The 19814-nt window shown below is 42.9% G+C and overlaps 1 protein-coding gene across 3 annotated transcripts; it reads right to left on the reverse strand.

Moving 5' to 3' along the window:
- Positions 1 to 1664: 1664 nt before the first annotated feature.
- On the reverse strand, positions 1665 to 17900 carry TEX48 (testis expressed 48). 3 transcript variants are annotated; one of them, XM_054501821.1, is made up of 6 exons: positions 17743 to 17762; positions 7488 to 7777; positions 7291 to 7398; positions 6954 to 7076; positions 3767 to 3898; positions 1665 to 1978 (listed from the first exon to the last, which is right to left on the reverse strand). In XM_054501821.1, the coding sequence occupies exons 3-6, from the start codon at positions 7292 to 7294 to the stop codon at positions 1875 to 1877; spliced, it is 363 nt and encodes a 120-aa protein (XP_054357796.1). In that variant the 5' UTR covers positions 7295 to 7398; positions 7488 to 7777; positions 17743 to 17762; the 3' UTR covers positions 1665 to 1874. The 3 variants fall into 3 exon arrangements, with proteins under 3 accessions (XP_054357796.1, XP_054357798.1, XP_054357797.1); XM_054501823.1 differs by lacking the exon at positions 7488 to 7777 and having other exon boundaries at positions 17743 to 17900; XM_054501822.1 differs by lacking the exon at positions 7488 to 7777 and having other exon boundaries at positions 7291 to 7414; positions 17743 to 17779.
- Between the last annotated feature and the right edge of the window lie 1914 nt (positions 17901 to 19814).

The raw sequence follows: 19814 nt of genomic DNA on the forward strand, positions 1-19814 counted from the left end.
AGACAAATTGATCCTAACATTTACATGAAAAAACAAGCAAGAGTAAAAAGAGTAAAACCGGCAGACTCCCCAGTGGAGTAGAATAGAAAGTTCAGAAAGAGACACAAATATATATGAAAATTTAGTATATGATAATAAAGGTGTCATCTCAGACGGATGATTGGACCAAAGATATTCTCCTTAATAAATATGCTGAAATGACTATATAATCATTTGGAGAAAGTGTACAGTTAGATCCATACTTCCTAAATACATAATAATAAGTGCCAAATGGAACAGGTTATACTTCTAACGTATAATGCTATACAAGCAAACGAAAAAGTGTGGGTGAATTCCTCTATAAACTGGATGTAGGGAAAGGCTTTCTAACGACAACCCAAAGTCCAGATTCAATGAAACATTAATAAACTTGACTTTGAGGAGCTAGTATTTCTGGTATATAAAGAGCACTCAAAAATTAATGGGAAAAAGAAAAAAGAGTGGAAGACATAAACAGATAATAAAAACATATAAAAATGACCCTTAAACATATGAATAGATGTTAGTCTTCACTCATGGTAAGGGAAATGCAAGTTAAAACCAAAATGAGATACCATTTCTCACCTGTAGGTTTGGGAGAGCCTGAACAGTTGCTGAGGGCATGAGGAAACGGGTATCTCAGATATTATATACTCTTACAGAAGAGAACTTGGCAGCATCTAACAAAACTGTATATATCTTTTCCATTTGGCTGAAAAGTCCATGCTGAAAAATTAACCCTAAAGGTACACCATATTAATCTGTTCTCATGCTGTTAATAAAGATATACCTTGGCCTGGCACAGTGGCTCACGCCTGTAATCCCTCACTTTGGGAGGTCGAGGAGGGCAGATCACCTGAGGTCAGGAGTTCGAGACCAGCCTGGCCAACATGGTGAAACCCCATCTCTACTAAAAATACAAAAGTTAGCCAGGCGTGGTGGCAGGCACTTGTAATCCCAGCTACTTGGGAGGCTGAGGCAGGATTGAACTCCTGAGTTCAATCACTTGAACTCAGGAGGCGGAGGTTGCAGTGAGCTGAAATGGTGCAAATGGGGAAAATGTAAATTAAACAACTGGCGACTCTGGGTAAAAGGTAAATGGGAGTTCTCTGTATTATTCTTGTGATATTTCTGTAAATTTGGAATTATTTCAGAAGGTATCCAAAAAGCTAATTTGTTTTCTCCTTCCTCTCTCTCTCTCTTTGTTCTTTCTTCTCTTCCCCTTTCTCCCTTCCCCCTTCCCCCTTCCCTTCCTTTCTTTCTTTCACGGAGTCTCGCTCTGTTACCCAGGCTGGAGTGCAGTGGCGAGATCTCAGCTCATTGCAACCTCTGCCTCCTGGGTTCAAGTGATTCTTCTGCCTCAGCCTCCCTAGTAGCTGAGATTACAGGAGCACGCCACCACACCTGGCTGATTTTTTTTATTTTTAGTAGAGGTGGGGTTTCACCGTGTTGGCCAGGCTGGCCTTGAACTTCTGACCTCATGTGATCCACCTGCCTCGGTCTCCCAAAGTGTTGGGATTACAGGCGTGAGCCACTGTGCCTGGCCAATAGGCTAAATTTTTTAAGCTTAGTTAGAGGTGACAATATATTTAAAAATAATAAGACATTATTTGGTAAGGGGGAAAGGAAAAGAGAAGGACACATCCTCTGGTGCAATCAAGAACTTTAATTGGAGGCAGCTCTTCCCATGGTGGCTTTTTTAGGAGCTGGAGTGACTCTTGCTTGGTGGCACAAGGATGGCTCAGACGTTTTCTCCTCCTTCAGGGGAGTTTCCGAATTAGTCTTCATGACTCGTGTCCACCGCCCTCTTCCTCATGGAGACGCCCCAGCAGCTGTGCAGCTGCCGGCTAGAATGCTCAGGGCCTCCCAACGAGGCATGGCTGGAATGGCCAGCGCTCCTGGCAGTAGCGGTTTAAGTTTCTCTTGTAAAAATTTCTTTGGGAAGCATATGCATTCAGATCTGAAAGAAGAAAGGAAAAAATTATGCTGGGTGAAGGCCTTTGAATTGGGCTTGGATGAACTGTTCTGGTTGTTTGTATCCATTGCTGATCATTCCTCAGATTCTTAGTTGTTTTTTTGTTTTTTTTTTTTTTTTGAGGCGGAGTTTCGCTCTGTCCCCCAGGCTGGAGTGCAGTGGCGCCATCTCGGCTCACTGCAGGCTCCGCCCCCCGGGGTTCACGCCATTCTCCTGCCTCAGCCTCCCGCGTAGCTGGGACTACAGGCGCCCGCCACCTCGCCCGGCTAATTTTTTGTATTTTTAGTAGAGACGGGGTTTCACCGTGTTAGCCAGGATGGTCTCGATCTTCTGACCTAGTGATCCGCCCGCCTTGGCCTCCCAAAGTGCTGGGATTCCAGGCGTGAGCCACCGCTCCCGGCCTCCTCAGATTCTTGAATTCCAAGGGACCCAAGGCAGACCCTAGCCTAGGACTTGGAAGTCTTTTGTGATAGGAGGAGTTTCTTGCAGTGTGTTTTGCGTTGTGCTACATGGGTGGCTTCAGTGACAGTAGGCTGTCTTGCAACGCACAGTGACATGGAAGGTAGGAGACTTGGGCCCATCCTGGCTCTGACACTTACGTCATTCCCTAGCGCACTCGTGGGAAGTCCCTTTCCCTCTGTGAGCCTCACCCCTATGGGGGGTGGGAAGGGCAGAAGGAAGGAGTGGGCGAGCTAGTGGGGTTCCTACCTTCTCAAGCTTGATTCAAGCAGAACTGTTCCTCTTTGATCTTTTATAGAAATTGGACTCTGTGAAATGTTGTTTTCAAGGAGGTTTAGTTGTTAGGAGAATTCAAAATGACTGGGTTGGATAATCCTTAGTTCTCTACAGGACTGCTGGGGTGGTTGTGAGTTATGTGAGACCACCTGGGCATAGAACTGGTGCCCAGCAATGTGGCTGCGTTTCTTCTTCCTGGGCTGTGCCGCTGTCCCAGGATTGGGCATCTGTTCTTCTGTGACCCAGAGGCATTTCACCCCCAGTTGAACTACACTCAGTCCACAAGTGTTTTCTGGCATTGTTTACTTGCCATGCATCTGGCTGGATCTGGGGGCATAACAGGGAACAAAACTGATGTGGGCCCCTGCCCTCCTGGCACTTACTGTCTAGTGGCCAAAGTAGACATCAAGTAAGCATATGAAAAATACACGTGTAAGATGATGCCGCCAGGTGCGGTGGTTACACCTGTAATCCCAGCACTTTGGGAGGCCAAGGTAGGTGGATCACTTGAGGTCAGGAGTTCGAGACCAGCCTGGCCAACATGGTGAAACCTTTTCTCTACTAAAAATACAAAAATTAGCCAGGCATGTTGGTGGGCACCTGTAATCTCAGCTACTCAGGAAGCTGAGACAGGAGAATCACTTGAACCTGGGAAGTGGAAGTTGCAGTGAGCTGAGATTGGAGATTGCACCACTGCACTCAAGCCTGGACAACAGAGGGAGAATCCATCTCAAAAAAAAAAAAAAAAAAAAAAAAAAAGATGATGCCACAAAGCCTTGAAAGGAAAGTATGGATGTCTGCCCTTTCCCCCCAGACCTGCTCCTCCTCATGCACTTCCTAGCTTGGAAGATAGTGGAGTCTGGTCTTAGACTCTAGGGTCTCCCCAGTGTGCTCTGGAATATGACTGGGGCTGCTTGATGGGAGCAATTCCATCTCCCCATCTCACTTAGCTGAAGTATCAATGGGGTCTGGTTATCAGGACCAGGCTCCCTGTCTGGGAGTTTCTGGTCAGTGTTAGGACCCCAATATGGGACTCACCCTTAAACTCACTGCTGCTGGAGGAAGTGCTCTTTTTTGTCTGGATCAGGGGTGTTCTCGAAGGCAAATGGGAGACTGCGTTAATGCGCTTGGGATTTTGTCTGTCAAGCTCATCCTTCTGAAGCTGCAAATCTGGCAATGAGAATTCCACAGGGTCACGTGAGGCAGGCTTAGGTGAGATCACGGAAGTGAAGGTGTTTTGCAAGCTCTGAAGCAGCGCACACAGGCAAGTGGGGGTTATTATGGGGTGGGGGTGTACCTGAAACCACCACCTCCTGTCCTCTGAGGGCTTCCCCTCACAAGTAGGTGCTGGATTCAAAGTGTGTATTTTAAAATAATACATTGTATTTGTACGTATTTATGCACTACGTATGAAATTTTGTTACATGCGTAGAATGTGTAATGATCAGTTCAGGGCAAAGTATGTCTTCTTTTTAAAACATTAACCTTTTTCCACTTAAAAATGTAATGCATACGCTTTATAGAAAAGTTAGGAAATATTGAATAGTATAAGGGAGGAAAAAGTGCCCCCAAACACCTCTTCCCCAAGTTATTATCACAGTTCCGGTCTTTTCCTATGCATATTTTACATAGCCCATCATATCCTGTGTATTATGGATGAATTTTATTTATTTATTTATTTTTTGAGACAGGGATCTGCTCTGTTGCCCAGGCTGGAGTGCAGTGGTGTGATCATAGCTCACTGTAACCTCAAACTCCTAGGCTCAAGCAATCCTCCTGCCTCAGCCACCCGAGTAGCTAAGACTACAGGCATGTGTCACTGCACCCAGCTAATTTTTAAATTTTTTTTGGAGAGAGCGGGAGTCTCACTATGTTGCCAGGCTGGTCTTGAACTCCTGGCCTCAAGTAATCCTTTAGCCTCAGCCTCCCAAAGTGCTAGGATCACAGTTGTGAGCCATCTCACCCAGCCCTGCATTTGACTTTATTCATATACATTATGGCATAAATATTTTTCTCATGTCACTAAATTTAAAAAATGGTTGTACAATATTCTAGTTTTTGAATAATGTAAGATTTATTTAACCAAAGTTCTAATGTTGGATTTTTTATTATTTATTTTTTTGAGAGAGTCTCACTCTGGTACCTAGGCTGGAGTGCAGTGGTGCAATCATGACTTACTGCAGCCTCGACCTCCTGGGCTCAAGTGATCCTCCCACCTCAGCCTCCTGAGTAGCTGAAATTACAGGTGTGCGCCACCATGCCTGGCTAATTTTTTTTTTTTTTTTTGAGATGGAGTTTCGCTCTTGTTGCCCAGGCTAGAGTGCGATGGCATGATCTCGGCTAACCGCAACCTCTACCTCCCAGGTTCAAGCAATTCTCCTGCCTCAGCCTCCGGAATAGCTGGGATTACAGACATGTGCCACCATGCCTGGCTAGTTTTGTATTTTTAGTAGAGATGGGGTTTCTCCATGTTGGTCAGGCTGGTCTCAAACTCCCAACCTCAGGTGATCCACCTGCCTTGGCCTCCCAAAGTGCTGGGATTACAGACATGAACCACCATGCCCAGTCCGGCTAATTTGTTATTATTTGTAGAGGTGGGATCTTCCCATGTTGCCCAGGCTGGTCTTGAACTCCTGGGCTCAAGTTATCCTCCTGCCTCCCAAAGTGCTGGGATTATAGGTGTGAGCCACTGTGCCCGGCCCAGATTTTGCTACCATAAATACTGTTGTGATGAACATTGTTGTATATGAGACTTTGTCTTTATATACTTTTAGGTTTCTAGAAGAACAACAAAGAATTTTGTCAATAGTCTGAGCTGTGTTCTGTGATAGGCAGCTCTGTCATTTATTAGCTGCATGCCTTAACTAATTGCTTAACCCCCACCTGCCTCTTCATTCATATCTGCAAAATGGTATGCTCGATTTGAATACTAATGTCTGCTTCTTAGAGTTATTGTGGGGATTAAATAATATCATTTTAGTGTTAAAATATGAAATATACACTCTGAAACAGTAAGGGATTTATCTGATCACAGCTGGGTCCCCAGTGCCTAGACAGTGCTTTGCATATTATAGGGTTTCAGTAATTATCATCATTCTTACCTTGGGAAAAGGCATTGATATTTTTAAGGTTCCTGATTTTTATTGTGATTCTACTTCCAGGAAAGTATTTTAAAGACCCTCACATGTGGATTTCTGTCAAAATACATCATTGTACTATCCTGTCTCTCGGTGGGACTCTGCCAGGTTCCTGGCCATCTGTGCTCACCCCCTCCCACCTGTGTGAGTCCTAACTTTGGCTGATTTTGACAATAATGCTTCTTTTTTTTTCTGTCTGAAATTGTTGATTTTGATCGCTGATCTTCTCTGCTTGATCTCTTTTCGTGGATCTTCAAGAAGGTTTTGATTATAAACTGAAGGCCAGGGTGACTTCTCTGTCTCTCTCTCTTCCCTTGACATGGTAGCCTAGGAAGTCTCATATTCCAGAGGCCCTGGCTAAAGATTAAAAGGCGGGTGGCTGGTTTGTACTAGACTTTGTGCGAGCAAGAAATACATTTTTATTCTGTAAACCATTGAGATTTCAAGGCTTATTTGTTTTAGCAGCAGAACATACTCTATCCTCATCAATACCTATATATTGTTTCTGTATGTTGAGTGCCTACTCTGTGCCAGACCCTGCTAGATGCTTATTTATATTGCCTCATTTTACTCTCCCAGTGATCCTGAAAAATAATAATGTATTGTGAATATCCCTGTTTTACAGGCAAGGACAGTGAGACTCAGGGAGGTCAAGAGACTTGCCCAACTTCTGTGGCAGAGCTGAGATTTGAACTAGCATGTATTGCCCCCAAAACAGGGATCTTAACCACTATTTTTATAGTCTTTAATCCAGTGCTTCTCAAACTATCACGTACATTCAAATTTACCTGGAGATCCTGTTAAAGTGCCAGTTCTGATTCAGTAGGTCTGGAGCGGGATCTGAAAATGCATTTCTAACAAGCTCCCAAGTGATGCCAATATTGCTGGTCTGTAGACTACACTTTAAGTACAAGAGTTTAAGCTCTCTTGTTTATTGGTTTGAGTACTTAGCCATCCAACACCCACCTCATTTTAAATTGGAATTATCACTCAAAAGATGAAGGCAGTTTGGGGGTATCCCAGCAGGCAGAGAGTGAGCAAAGTGCGGTTTAGAGAGGCCATGCAGAGTGTCCTTATCTGATACCTACTTTGGGTTGATGGCTTGTGCTCTTGGGTTTGACTGGGAACCTTGGAGTCATCGATGGCATAAGGCTCCTGACAGTCCCTGCAGCATAAACAGAAGATCTTCGAGATCAGGTTTTGGTGGGCTGCTGTTGGAGGCAAAGGAATAAGGGGCATGGGTTCTGGAATCTGAATTCCAGATGCCTATTGGAAATTGACTGTGGTGGGGGTATCATTGGGTCAGCCTCTCCCAAGGTATTAATATAATACTCCTCCCCACTCCCAAATCTTCTGTAACTTCCCATGGCCAGCAGATCCTTCTGCCTAGGCCATTTTTTCCTATTCTGTACAAAGTTTTCTTACCCATGGAAACGAGTTGAAACTTCTACTCTGCCAGCTTTGTCTGCAGGGGTGCCTTGTTGAATCAGCCAATCTTGAGTCTGAGCCCAATTAACTGGGCTGGGCTGTTTCCTAAGTAAACATAAGACTGTGGCTGAAAAATGCTAGTCCTTCACCTGTGTTCACACTCCAGATAGGATCTGATGGCAGCAAAATCTCACCTCATGCAGACATGCACGTAAACATGCTCAGGTTTCAGATAGCTCTGTGTCCTACCCCATTAACAGGTGCATGTTCTTAGGTGGATTCTTTACCCTTTTTGAACTTCACTTTTATCACATGAAAAATGAGAATAGCAGTGCCTACTTTGCAGGAGTAAAGAATCATATATATGAAAAGTAGCTCCTGCGATGCTAAGTATACGATAAATGCTCAATCAATGGTCATTCCATTTTCCTCCCTTCTCTTCATGTAGCTCACTGGCTTCAAATGATCCCAGCTGGTCCAGGTCCTATGGAAAGGAAGCATATGGACTTGTAGGTTTAAATTCTGGTTTTGCCACTACTTTGCTGGAGGGCTTTGGGTAGGTCCATGCTTCTTTCTGTGTCTCAGGCTCCTCATCAGTAGTAAGAAGTTAGGCTGGATGATCTCTTCAAGGATCTTTCTAGTTTTGAAGGTCCAGGATTATAAGGCCTTGCTTTAGTCCCAGATTCCTTTATTTGTGTATCAAGTTTTTCAGATCTCTGGATACATTCTGTTCTCACTTCTCTTCTTGTGGCAAAACCCCCCTTTAAAAGGAAATTCTTATCATGGTATTGGTTAGGCGTCCCTCACAATACCTAATTCACTTCGCTTTGTGAGTTTTGCCTTCATTATAGGCACTTGAGTCCCATTTTCTCTACTGCCATACCCTGGCCTGAGCCACCATCATCTCTTGCCTGAATTACTGCAATAGCCTCCTAACTGGTTTCCTTATTTCTCTTACCCTGGACTTCCTCCATAATTAATACGAAAATTGGGGTAGTTCTGTTAAAATGTATCATGTCACCCTTCAGCTCAAAGCTTCCAAGGATGGGAAAAAATTAGTATAGTAGATGGAGAGATATAATATGGAAGGAAGAAATGGAAACTCAAATAGAATCAAATAGAAATTCTAGTTCTATAAAAACCAGTGTCTGAAGAAAATATGTATTGGGTAGGGTTAACAACAGATTGGACAAAGCAAAAGCCATGATCAGTAAACTTGCAAACAGGTCAATAGAAATTATCCAAATGGAAACAGAGAAAGCAAAAAAGATTTTAAAAGGGTGAAGAGTACCCCACTGACCTTGCGGGATGCTACCAAGCTGTGTAACATACACACGTTGCTGGACTCTCAGAAAGACGAAAAAAATATTTGAAGCAATAGTGGCTGAAAAGTTACTAAATTTGATGGAAAGCATCAACATAAGTACTCAGTGAGCACCAAACAGGAAAAACAAAAAGAAAATCACAACAACCGGGCGCAGTGGCTCCTGCCTGTAATCCCAGCACTTTGGGAGGCCAAGGCCGGCAGATCACCTGAGGTCGGGAGTTCGAGACCAGCCTGACCAACATGGAGAAACCCCGTCTCTACTAAAAATACAAAACTAGCTGGGCGTGGTGGCACATGCCTGTAATCCCAGCTACTCGGGAGGCTGAGGCAGGAGAATCGCTTGAACCCTGGAGGAGGAGGTTGCGGTGAGCCGAGATCGTGCCATTGCACTCCAGCCTGGGCAACAAGAGTAAAACTCTGTCTCAAAAAAAAGAAAATTACACCTAGGCACATTTTAGTTAAATGGCTAAAAAGTAAACTAAAGAACAGGCTCTTAAAACAACTGGAATAAATAAACATGAAAAAAAGAAACTGTAAACCTTTCACTTCATATTCCATGAAAATATCCTTCAATAATTAAGGCAAAATGAAGACATTATAAGATAAACAAAAAAATAGAGAGAATTTGTCTTTAGAAGACCCAGGCTGTAAAAAAATGCTAAGATCGAAGGAAAATGATACCAGATAGAAATTCACATTTACAGAAAGGGATGAATAGGATAAGAAATAGCAAACATGTGGGGGTAAATGCAAACTTTTTTTTTGAGACAGAGTTTTACTCTGTCACCCAGGCTGGAGTACAGCAGCATGATCACAGCTCACTGCAGCCTCAAACTCCTGGGCTCAAGTGATCCTCCTGCTTCAGCCTCCCCAGTAGCTGGGACTACAGGTGTGCACCACCACACATGGCTAACTTTTGTATTTTTTGTAGAGATGGGGTCTCCCTATGTAGCCCAGGCTGGTCTTGAACTCCTGGGCTCAAGTGATCCTCCCATGTTGGCCTCGAAATGTGCTGGGATTACAGGAGTGAGTCACCGCACCTGGCCAAAAAGATTTTTTCTCTTAGTCTTTCTTTTCTCCAAAATTCAGTGGTTTTGCATATTCCTCAGAAGAAAAACCAAAGTTCTCACCTGGGTCTTAAGATATTCTGTAATCTAATCATCCTTCTTCCCTCCTGGCCACCCACAACCCTCATCACCGACTCTGTCTTCAATTCCTTCAATTTCCCAATTCCATTTGCCCCCCGCTGCCGAGTTTTAAAACACAGCAAGCTCTCAACTCAACAATTTGTGCTTGTTTTACTCTCTGCCTGGAATTCAATTCTCTTAGATAACAACATTCTGTCATTACCTTCAAGTCTTTGCTTGAATGTCACCTTTTCTAGTGAGACTTTCTCTGTTGTATTTAACATTATACCCCCTTGCCCAGCACCCCAGCACTTCCTAATCTCTTCCTTGCTTACTTTTCAAACATTTTCTTTCTTTCCTTCTTTCTCTCTTTCTTTCCTTCCTTCCTTCTTTCTTTCTTTCTTTCTTTCTTTCTTTCTTTCTTTCTTTCTTTCTTTCTTTCTTTCTTTCTTTCTTTCTTTCATTCTTTCTTTCTTTCTTTCTTTCTTTTCTTTCTTTCTTCTCTCTTTCTTTCTTTCCTTCCTTCCTTCTTTTTTCTTTCTTTCTTGCCTTCTTCTCTCTTTCTTTCTCTCTTCTCTTTCTTTCTTTCCTTCTTTCTTTCTTTCCTTCCTTCCTTCCTTCCTTCCTTCCTTCCTTCCTTCCTTCCTTCCTTCTCTCTTGCTCTCACTCTCTTTCTTGACAGGGTCTAGCTCTATGCTCAGGCTGGAGTGCAGTGGCACAATCGTGGTTCACTGCAGCCTTGAACTTCTGGGCTCCTCCTGCCTCAGCCTCCTGAGTAGCTGGGACTACAGGTGCGTGCCACCATGCCCAGCAAATTCTTAATTTTTTTTTTTAAGAGAAGGGGTCTCACTGTATTGCTCAGGCTGGTCTTGAAATCAAGTGATCCTCCCATGTTGGCCTCCCAAAGTGCTGGGATTACAGGTGTGAGTCACTGTGCCCAGCTTCCTTTCCTAACACTCTACATAATTTGCTAAATTACTGTGTTGAAGGTCTGCTTCTTCCTACTAAATTAGAAGTCACATGAGGTCATGGATTTTAGCTGTTTGGTTTACTGCTCTATTCTCAGTCACTAGAGCAGTACCTAGTGCAGTGTGGGAAGTCAATAATTGTTCGTAGAATAAAAATTGAGGGTGTTTGTAGAATAAACTAGCATTTATTCCTATCTTGAGTAAAAGCATTTGCAGGCCCTGGGGGCAGTAGAGAGGTGAGTGGTAGTTTTTGTGCCAGGAACGTCACAAGCTGTAGGACCCAGCTTACCTCATTCACATGCTAAGCTTACTCTGATGGTTTCATGAGTCAGTTTTAGTTCTGCTCTCTGTTTACTGGTTGGGACTATTTTTCTTCCCTTCCGCTGCAAAGCATATCTATCTTCTTCCCATGTTCCCTATTTCGTGGGATGATCCTATTATTCACTCTGTCTCTAGAGTCAGAAGACTGCCAGCCTCCTGCCATCTGCTTGCATTCATCAGTCTTTGAACTTTACTTTCCAAATATCTCTTCAGTCTGTCTGCCCAGTCAGTCCTTTGCCATTTCCTTCACCGTAGTGTAAGCCACCATCACTTCTTACCTGGACCACTGCTTAAATTTTCTCATTGGTTTGTTTGCCTCCACCTAAAGCTAGAGTTATCTGGTAGACATGTAAATCCTATCTCTCTTCTGCCCCAACAACCCTCTGCCCCACCAAGGGGGTCCCCAAGTCTGCAGATCCAACTCCTTTTGTGATCACCACTGTTATTCTCTTCAGCCTCATCTTCTCTGGGTTGCACTCACCGCCCTAGAGCCATAAGAGATGCTGTATAGGCAGCTCCCCCAATCACCTTTTACTGAATGGATCCTGTTCACATCCTGTTCCCTCTACCTGGGATGTTCTCACCTCAATACTTCAGTCATCAAACTCCAGGATTCAGCTCAGGGGCTACAGGAAGGCATGGGATAAGTTAGGAGTTCCTCCCTTGTGCTCCCACAGCACTCCCCTGCTGGCCCACCATGTTTTCCTGTACACAGCCTGTTATTGTACAGTGACTGCCTAACTCATGGTAAGTGCTCAATAAATACTTGTTGAAACATTGTCTTGTAACTGCCTATTTTTGACAGTCTGGATACTAGTTCATGAGCTTTTTCCTTTTTCTTTTTCTTTTCTTTTTTATTTTTTGAGACAGGGTCTCACTCTGACACCCGTGCTGGACTGTAGTGGCACCATCAGGGCTCACGCCAGCCTCAACCTCCCAGGTGCAAGCGATTTCCCTGCCTCTGCCTCCTGAGTAGCTTGGAGTACAGGCTCGCACTACCATGCCCAGTTATAGTTTTCTTGTTTTTGTTTTTGTTTTTGTTTTGGTAGAGATGGGATTTTGCCGTATTGCCCAGGCTCGTCTTGAATTCCTCAGCTCAAGAAATCTCCTGCCTCAGCCTCCAAAAGTGCTGGGTTATAGGCTTGAGTTACTGAGCCCAGCCAAGCTTTTTTCTTTTTTTTTTCTTCATTTATTTCACCTGTATTTACTGAAAACCTGCCATGTGCCAGATACTGTTAGGTGCTGGAGATATAGCAGTGAACAAGACACAAGATAGACAAATGTCCATGGAAGCAGGGACAGTATTTTATTCACTTTTTTTTTTTTGAGACGGAGTCTCGCTCTGTTGCCCAGGCTGGAGTACAGTGGCGCAATCTTGGCTCACTGCATGCTCCGCCTCCCGGGTTCACGCCATTCTCCTGCCTCAGCCTCCCAAGTAGCTGGGACTACAGGCGCCCACCACCATGCCTGGCTAATTTTTTGTATTTTTAGTAGAGACGGGGTTTCACTGTGTTAGCCAGGATGGTCTTGATCTCCTGACCTCGTGATCTGCCCGTCTCGGCCTCTCAAAGTGCTGGGATTCCAGGCGTGAGCCACCGCGCCCGGCCTTTATTCACTTTTGTATCCTCAGCACTCAGCCCAGGGATGGGCACAGAATAGGTACTTTATATATATTTGTTGAATAAACACATGAACCTTCTCTGACTGTTGGAAAAAAACTATGCCCAACAGATCTCCTTTCTCCCTTCCACTAACTGGTTTTTAACTTTCTGCACATAAGCTGTTCCTCGTGGTTAGATACGATGCAGGCTAGACACATACAGATGTCCCCATTGTGTGGATTTTTTGGTCAAAGTGGGGGCACACACTAGGTCCATTTAGCTCCAATCTCCAATAGTGTTTTGGATCTGCTGCCAGATGAGGTGTTTTTTTTGTTTGTTTGTTTTTTTGTTTTTCCCTAGACCTAGTGTCAGTGTCATGGGATTTTTTTTAAACATGATTTGAGCTCTGATATATTTCATTGAGCTCTCTTTAGTGGATTTATTTCATTTTCCTATAATTTATAAAGAAATAGAAATTTATATAGGCAGTTAGATCTTTTGTTTTGGAGCTGCACCATTTAGCAAATATCCTTGCCATTAATCTGCTTCGTATTCTGCTACTTGCTTTAGTTTCAGTTGTCTTCATCCACTTATAAAAATGCTTGCCTCACAGGGTTTGGCTTTGTTCCAGATTGCCTTGTGTATGTTGAATGTAGAAGGAAGCACTTCATAAGAAAGGAATGGAAGCATAGCTCTGACAAGCCCCCACCATGAGTCAGCCCTGAGTGGTTGGAGTTTTGTTGGAGTGGTAATTGATTTGTCTAGAAGAAATTGCTAAAACTTGGACTTGGGTCCCTCTAAACCTTTGTCAGCATGTGTTCTGTCTTGGTAAATCATAAAAGAAGGTCACTTTTTTTTTTAGCTTATATTCGGGAGTCAGTAATTTTCAGGTTTTTGATCATATGGCCTCTTTTAGGCTCTGCTTGGCCAAGAAATTCAAGACACTGCACAAGTAGAAACTGTTTATCAATTGTAGTGTACTCTTTCCTGCTTGTCGTGGTCTCATCTGCATTAAGGTTGTTGCCTCTTCCTGGAAAAACTCCGTATATGTACTCTCACTATAGGTACTCTCATGTATTTGTCTTAATAAATGGCAAAAGTTCACTAGATGACTTAGGATTACTGTAGCCATGATGACAAAGTTTTGATGTCAAAAATCAGACTTAAGAGGAGCTCTAGAGAAGAGAGAAGATAAAAATGCCAAACATAAATAGAAGGCTTCTTTGTCTGGAATGCTCTGGCCTCAGGAAGAAAAAGATAAAAAAGACCTTACTCTTACTCAAACCTTCTGACACCGATTTTCTTTGCTTCCCTCTTTCTCTCTCCACCCAACTTGATCTTTACTATCCACCTATACTCCTCTTATTCCTTCCCCTGGCTGCCCAAATAAACTTTTTCAGGGAGCATTTTTCTAGAAGAGAACAATCACATTGCACAATACTCGCCTAAAACTTCTGCACTGAAGGCAGATCAAGAGACGCTGAATTTAAACTCGGAGTTGAGTTGGGTAAAAATAGAATCTTCCCAAATTTCAGAACAAAAGAAAGTTTGTTTTGTATATCCTGTGTAATTCAGGATTCTGTTCGTTATTTATTGTCTTGGACTATCCTATTTATACCAATTAGTTCATTTCGTTGTTGACCTTCAGGCCAGGCACAGTGGCTCACACTTGTAATCCCAGCACTTTGGGAGGCTGAGACAGGAAGATAGCTTGAGTTTTGGAGTTAGAGACCAGCCTGGGCAACATACCTCATCTCTACTAAAAATTAAAATTTAGCTGGGCATGGCGGTGTGCACCTGCAGTTCCAGTTATTCAGAGGCTGAGGAGAGAGTATTGCTTGAACCTGAGAAATCAAGGCTTCAGTGAGCTATAATCATGCCACTGCACTCCAGCCCAGGCAACAGGAGATCCTGACTCAAAAAAAAAAAAAAAAAAAAATTGTTGACCTTCAACAATGGGGAAAATGTTTAAGAGTAGCAGGATGAAAAAGGTCAGAAGATTCAGATAACCTATCTATGCATAATATTTTAAAAAATGGACTTGAGAGGGTAAGAAAAATAGGAAGTATGCCACATGAAACTATTTCAAAAGATTTTCTCTTAAGGGTAGATAGGGCAAAGATTCAAGAATAACAAACAAAATGATGAATCAGTAGGTGACTTAATAGACTTCAGGACACTTTCAAAGGACATTCTGGGGCAAACAAAGAGTATAAGTAAAAGGAGCCTTTTCTTTATGCAAAAGCTCATATCTAAAATAGAGGATTTAGAAAAAATCAATTGGAATGGGAAATTCCATTAGTGTAGATATCTTGATCATTTTCCAAGAGTCCTAAAATATTAACTAGAAATCAAGATAATCTTATGGCCTACTAGGTAAAACAACTGGCCCCTGAAATAAAGACAGGACCCAAATCTCCTCTATTCTTTAAGAATTTGGAGTCTGTGGAGAACACTTGCACTTACTGTATGCAGAAAGGCCATTAGAAGAACTAATGTTCCATGTCAGAAGGACAGCTGTCCATATCTGTCTACTGAGTCTTTCTAAGGAGACCTTTGCACTTAACACTTTCCTATTTTGCCTCTAAACTCCCAAAGGGCATTGTCTATAAATATAAATGAACAGCTATACTGCTTGCTTGTTGATATGGTTTGTTTCTTACGTGGAGATCAGACTCTTCTATTCCAACTATAATTAAGACTAATTGTTCTGTATGATGAATACTTAGACCATTCCAGTACATGATTCTCCAGCACCCACGGTGGACTATGTCTTCTTACACAGAGTCTGAAGGGATGAAACCCTTCTTGGGGGTTTAACTACTAGTAGATGAAACAGACTTCTGAGGATTCTGAGTTGAACAATTTAAAGAGCCTTTTTTCCCCTCACCTTGACTGACACAGCAAATCATATAGCCCACATCCTAGGGTACACCTGACCTATTTAAAATCCTTAGCTTGAGTAATTATGGATCACAGACACCTTCAGGTTTTATTTTAGCTAATTAGGGTAGTCTGCACCATTGCTAACACTCCCTGTTGTGCCTGGATTAATATCACAGGTGAGGTTAATCTATAGCTAAGCCCAAGGAAAAAGCAGCCTGGCTATCTAAGGTAGATGGTCATGCCAGGGAAATCATGGAGCATGACTCCAGAGAGGCTTTCAGATCTTTTTGAAAATACTTTTAATTATCATGTCCTTTTTTTTTTTTTTTTTTTTTTTGAGATGGAGTTTTGCTCTTGTTGCCAGGGTTGGAGTGCAATGGTGCGATCTCGGGTCACTGCAACCTCTGCCTCCTGGGTTCAAGCGATTCTCCTGCCTCAGCCTCCCGAGTAGCTGGGATTACAGGCATGCACCACCACATCTGGCTAATTTTGTGTTTTTAGTAGAGACGTGGTTTCTCCATGTTGGGTCAGGCTGGTCTCGAACTCCTGACCTCAGGTGATCTGCCAGCCTTGGCCTCCCAAAGTGCTGGGATTACAGGCGTGAGCCACTGTGCCTGGCCTTAATTATCATTGTTTTGCATCATTCAGGTTCTTTTGTCCAGAGAGCTGAATGCTTTTATGTAGCCTCTGGTTTGACAAATGGTGAAACAAATGATTCAAAGACAAAAATGAGAAGAAATGAGGCAGACTGATACTCAAAATGAAAACCAGATCTCTGTACATGGAAAAATGGAACTGTGTTTTCAAGAAAAGCCAACAACAGTGGTGAAGATCTGGACAATCTTGGAGGGTCTTTCCTGCAGCTTTAGTTGAGGGAGACCAGAAGGCAGATAATGAGAATAAGAAGAGAAGCTCCCACATTCCTAGGTAACGATGGATTGCCCTGTAACCACGGTAACAACGAATCCCCAGAACCTGTGTGACACCCATTTAATCTATTAATGAAACTCCCTTGGTAACCATTCTAACAGACACATGCCAGTAGGTACATTTCATAGCTAAAGGTCTACCATTCCTAAACACTGCTGCCTCTGAAACACCACCAGTCCACGAACTCAACACCTCCCAAAGCCCCTTATGCATCAGCGATGAGCTTTGTTCAGAGACTTTCCCATACAAGCACAGTTCTCCCTTGTTTAACCAGAAACAAATTCAGTTTTTGTTTCATGTAGTGAATGGAGGCATCTTCCACCAAAGCAGCTTATGGATATACAAGAAAATGTAGTTATTCAAATTCTCTCTTTCTCTCTTTTTAACACAAATGATAGCTTACTATACACCATGTTTTGCACCTTGATTTTTTTCAATTAAAAATAAACCGTGGAGATCGTCCATATTATCAGCAGGGATTTGAAGCGTAGGTTTGTTGACACCCCATGCTGATGCTCTCTCCACATCTTTACCAGACAATTTTGCAAGAAAGAGGGTAGTAGAACCACTTTCTCCTCTAAGTGTTGACAGCAGAGAGCTTTGAGCTTTTGAACCCTCTTCAGAAATGAAAAGGCTGTTAGGGAGAGCGGTGTATCAGTTACAAGCACATTCTCTGGGGGTATAATTCTTGGAGATCTACTGTTAGCTAGGAAATTTAGAAGTATTTATGACCTCTTTGAATCTCTGTTTTCTGACCTGTAAAATGGGGATGAGAATAATAGTATCTACAATAGAAGGTAGTTCTGAGGATTAAATAATGATGGAAAGTGCTTAGCACAGCTTTCTGGTGTGTCATAAAGGCTTAATGAATACAAATGAAGGTTCTGATGCTGATGAATATGTAGGGAAGATGCCTAGGGGATGTGTGGCACTTCTTGCACTACCAGTGACCCCCTCTAGAGGGAAGCAGAAACCAAAGAAGAGGGCCCTTGGGTTGTCCTCAGTGGGTATGAACTTCAGGTCTCTAGTGACCCCATTGCACTTTGATCAGAAGAAAGATCAATGAGGTCAAACAGGAAGGCTTCTGGCGCTGCGGGCGGGGGTGGGGGAGGTCATTCAGCACAGATGGAGACTGGGACCCAGAGAGAGAGGTTAGAGCAAATGAAGGATGGGGATTGCTTCTTGGAGCAAAATGAATAGGGGTCCAGGAGTGGTGGGGACATTGTGCCTTTTAGTACAGAAAAACTATCACCTCCCACCCTTTGGTTTAAACTGTGAGCCCCACTCACCTGCAGCTGGCAGAGTGGACAGAAGGCTGTCTGTGATGTCACAGAGCTGGGGAACCAGGGAATGTTGGGGCTGGGGGGTTTGGACTGGACCATAACAGCGAGGAGGAGGGAGAAGTTCTGCTGACCACGATGCCATACTGTCCACCAGACTGTTTACTGGGGCACAAGTCCTGGGGCCTCGGGAAGCACCTAGAGGATGACCAGAAGGGGGCAGTACAACACTGGACTCTGTAGATGTGGGTGCCATTCCGTCTCTGTCCGCCCACTGGGTAGTAACCTTAGGCAAAGGTACTTCACGCTCAAGTTCTCCCTCTGCAATATAGGAATAATAATATATATTTTTTCTTTTTTGAGACAGAATCTCACTCTGTCACCCAGGCTGGAGCACAGTGGTGCAATCTTGGCTCACTGCAGCTTCCACTTCCCAGGTTCACACGATTCTCATGCCTCAGCCTCCCAAATAGCTGGGGCTACAGGATGCACCATCATGTCTGGCTAATTTTTGTATTTTTAGTAGAGACAGGGTTTCACCATGTTGGCCAGGCTGGTCTCGAACTCCTGACTTCGAGTGATCCCCCCCCTGCCTTGACCTCCCAAAGTGCTGGGATTATAGGTGTGGCCTTTGCCTGGCGAGGAATAATAATAATTATATGTCCTGTATGCATTTTTAAGTATTAAATGAAATCAGGTAAACATTTAACATGGTATCTAGATGTAGTAAGCACTTTAAGAAAGGGTAGTTATTAATAACATATGCAAAAATAAAGTGACATTTTCTTCCCTATTTATTTTTCAGAAAAGAGGGAATCACTTTGTATTGGGAGTCCTGACAAAATCTCTCACCTTATGGGGCACTCTTTCCATTCCTTTATTTAGGGCAACCAAGTACTATTCATATTTGGGGAAGCCACATTGGATTAACATGTTCTCAATCAGTGCTATTATTTGATGCATAGAGAGGTCACTGGATACAATAGAAACAGAAGAAAGCAAAGGAATTCAGCACAGCTGTGGGGTCATTTAGGTGATTGGGGAGGGTGCTGTGACCCCACAGCTGTGCTGAATTCCTTTAATAAATATTTGAAGGTGAGTTAAACAGCCTTTGAAAGCTCACAGGTAAAGCCACATTCTTTTTTTTTTTTTTTTTAATTATACTTTAAGTTCTAGGGTATATGTGCACAACGTGCAGGTTTGTTACATATGTATATATGTGCCATGTAGGTGTGCTGCACCCATTAACTTGTCATTTACATTAGGTATATCTCCTAATGCTATCCCTCCCCTCTCCCCCCACCCCACGACAGGCCCCAGTGTATGATGTTCCCCAGCCTGTGTCCATGTGTTCTCGTTGTTCAATTCTCACCTATAAGTGAGAACATGCGGTGTTTGGTTTTCTCTCCTTGCGATAGTTTGCTCAGGATGATTAAAGCCACACTCTTCAATGGTAATTGAAGGTTCTCCATTTCGGCTGCAAGTGAGATTCACTTGAAGTGTTTTTAAAACAAAGAATACCTGGGGCCTAACCCCAGATAAATTATAATTTTGGTAGGGTGTGTAAACTGGGCAGCAGTATGTTTACAAAGATTTCCAGGTGATTCTTGTGTATAATCAAGAACTGCTAAATTCCACTGTGCAGGTCATTCTATACAGGTAAGTTGTGGTTCTCAGATCAGGCTGTATATTAGAATCATGGGAGGAGCTTTAGAAAATGCCACTCCTAGCACCTGCTCCAAGTCAATAAAATCACTATTTTGGGGGCAAGGTCCCAGGTGTCGATAGATTTTACAGCTCCCCAGTTGATTTTAATTCACAGCCAGCATTAAGAACTACTGATTTATAGAGGTTTTTTTTTTAATCATAAATTTCATTGATGTGATACAAATGGATCCTTTTTAGCTTGGGATGAGCTTTTCAGGACCAGCACTATTTATATACAGATTCAAAAGCATTATTTAAAAAATAACTTAGAAAGGAAGATAATATATTCTGAAAACCTGTGCTAGATGAGGTTAAAGATGTGTATGAAGCATTTGAATGAAATTGTTTCAGAAAATGAAAGATTGAGGATAGTG

The sequence above is a fragment of the Pongo pygmaeus genome, chromosome 13 (assembly GCF_028885625.2).
Source record: "Pongo pygmaeus isolate AG05252 chromosome 13, NHGRI_mPonPyg2-v2.0_pri, whole genome shotgun sequence".
NCBI classification, from domain to species: Eukaryota; Metazoa; Chordata; class Mammalia; order Primates; family Hominidae; genus Pongo; species Pongo pygmaeus.

Coding starts and splice junctions, on each gene's coding strand:
- TEX48 (XM_054501823.1), bottom strand. Junction 3,899..6,953: donor GCACAAGCCATCAACCCAAA/GTAGGTATCAGA, acceptor TCTCATTGCCAG/ATTTGCAGCTTCAGAAGGAT. Junction 1,979..3,766: donor CAGCAGCAGTGAGTTTAAGG/GTGAGTCCCATA, acceptor TTCTTCTTTCAG/ATCTGAATGCATATGCTTCC.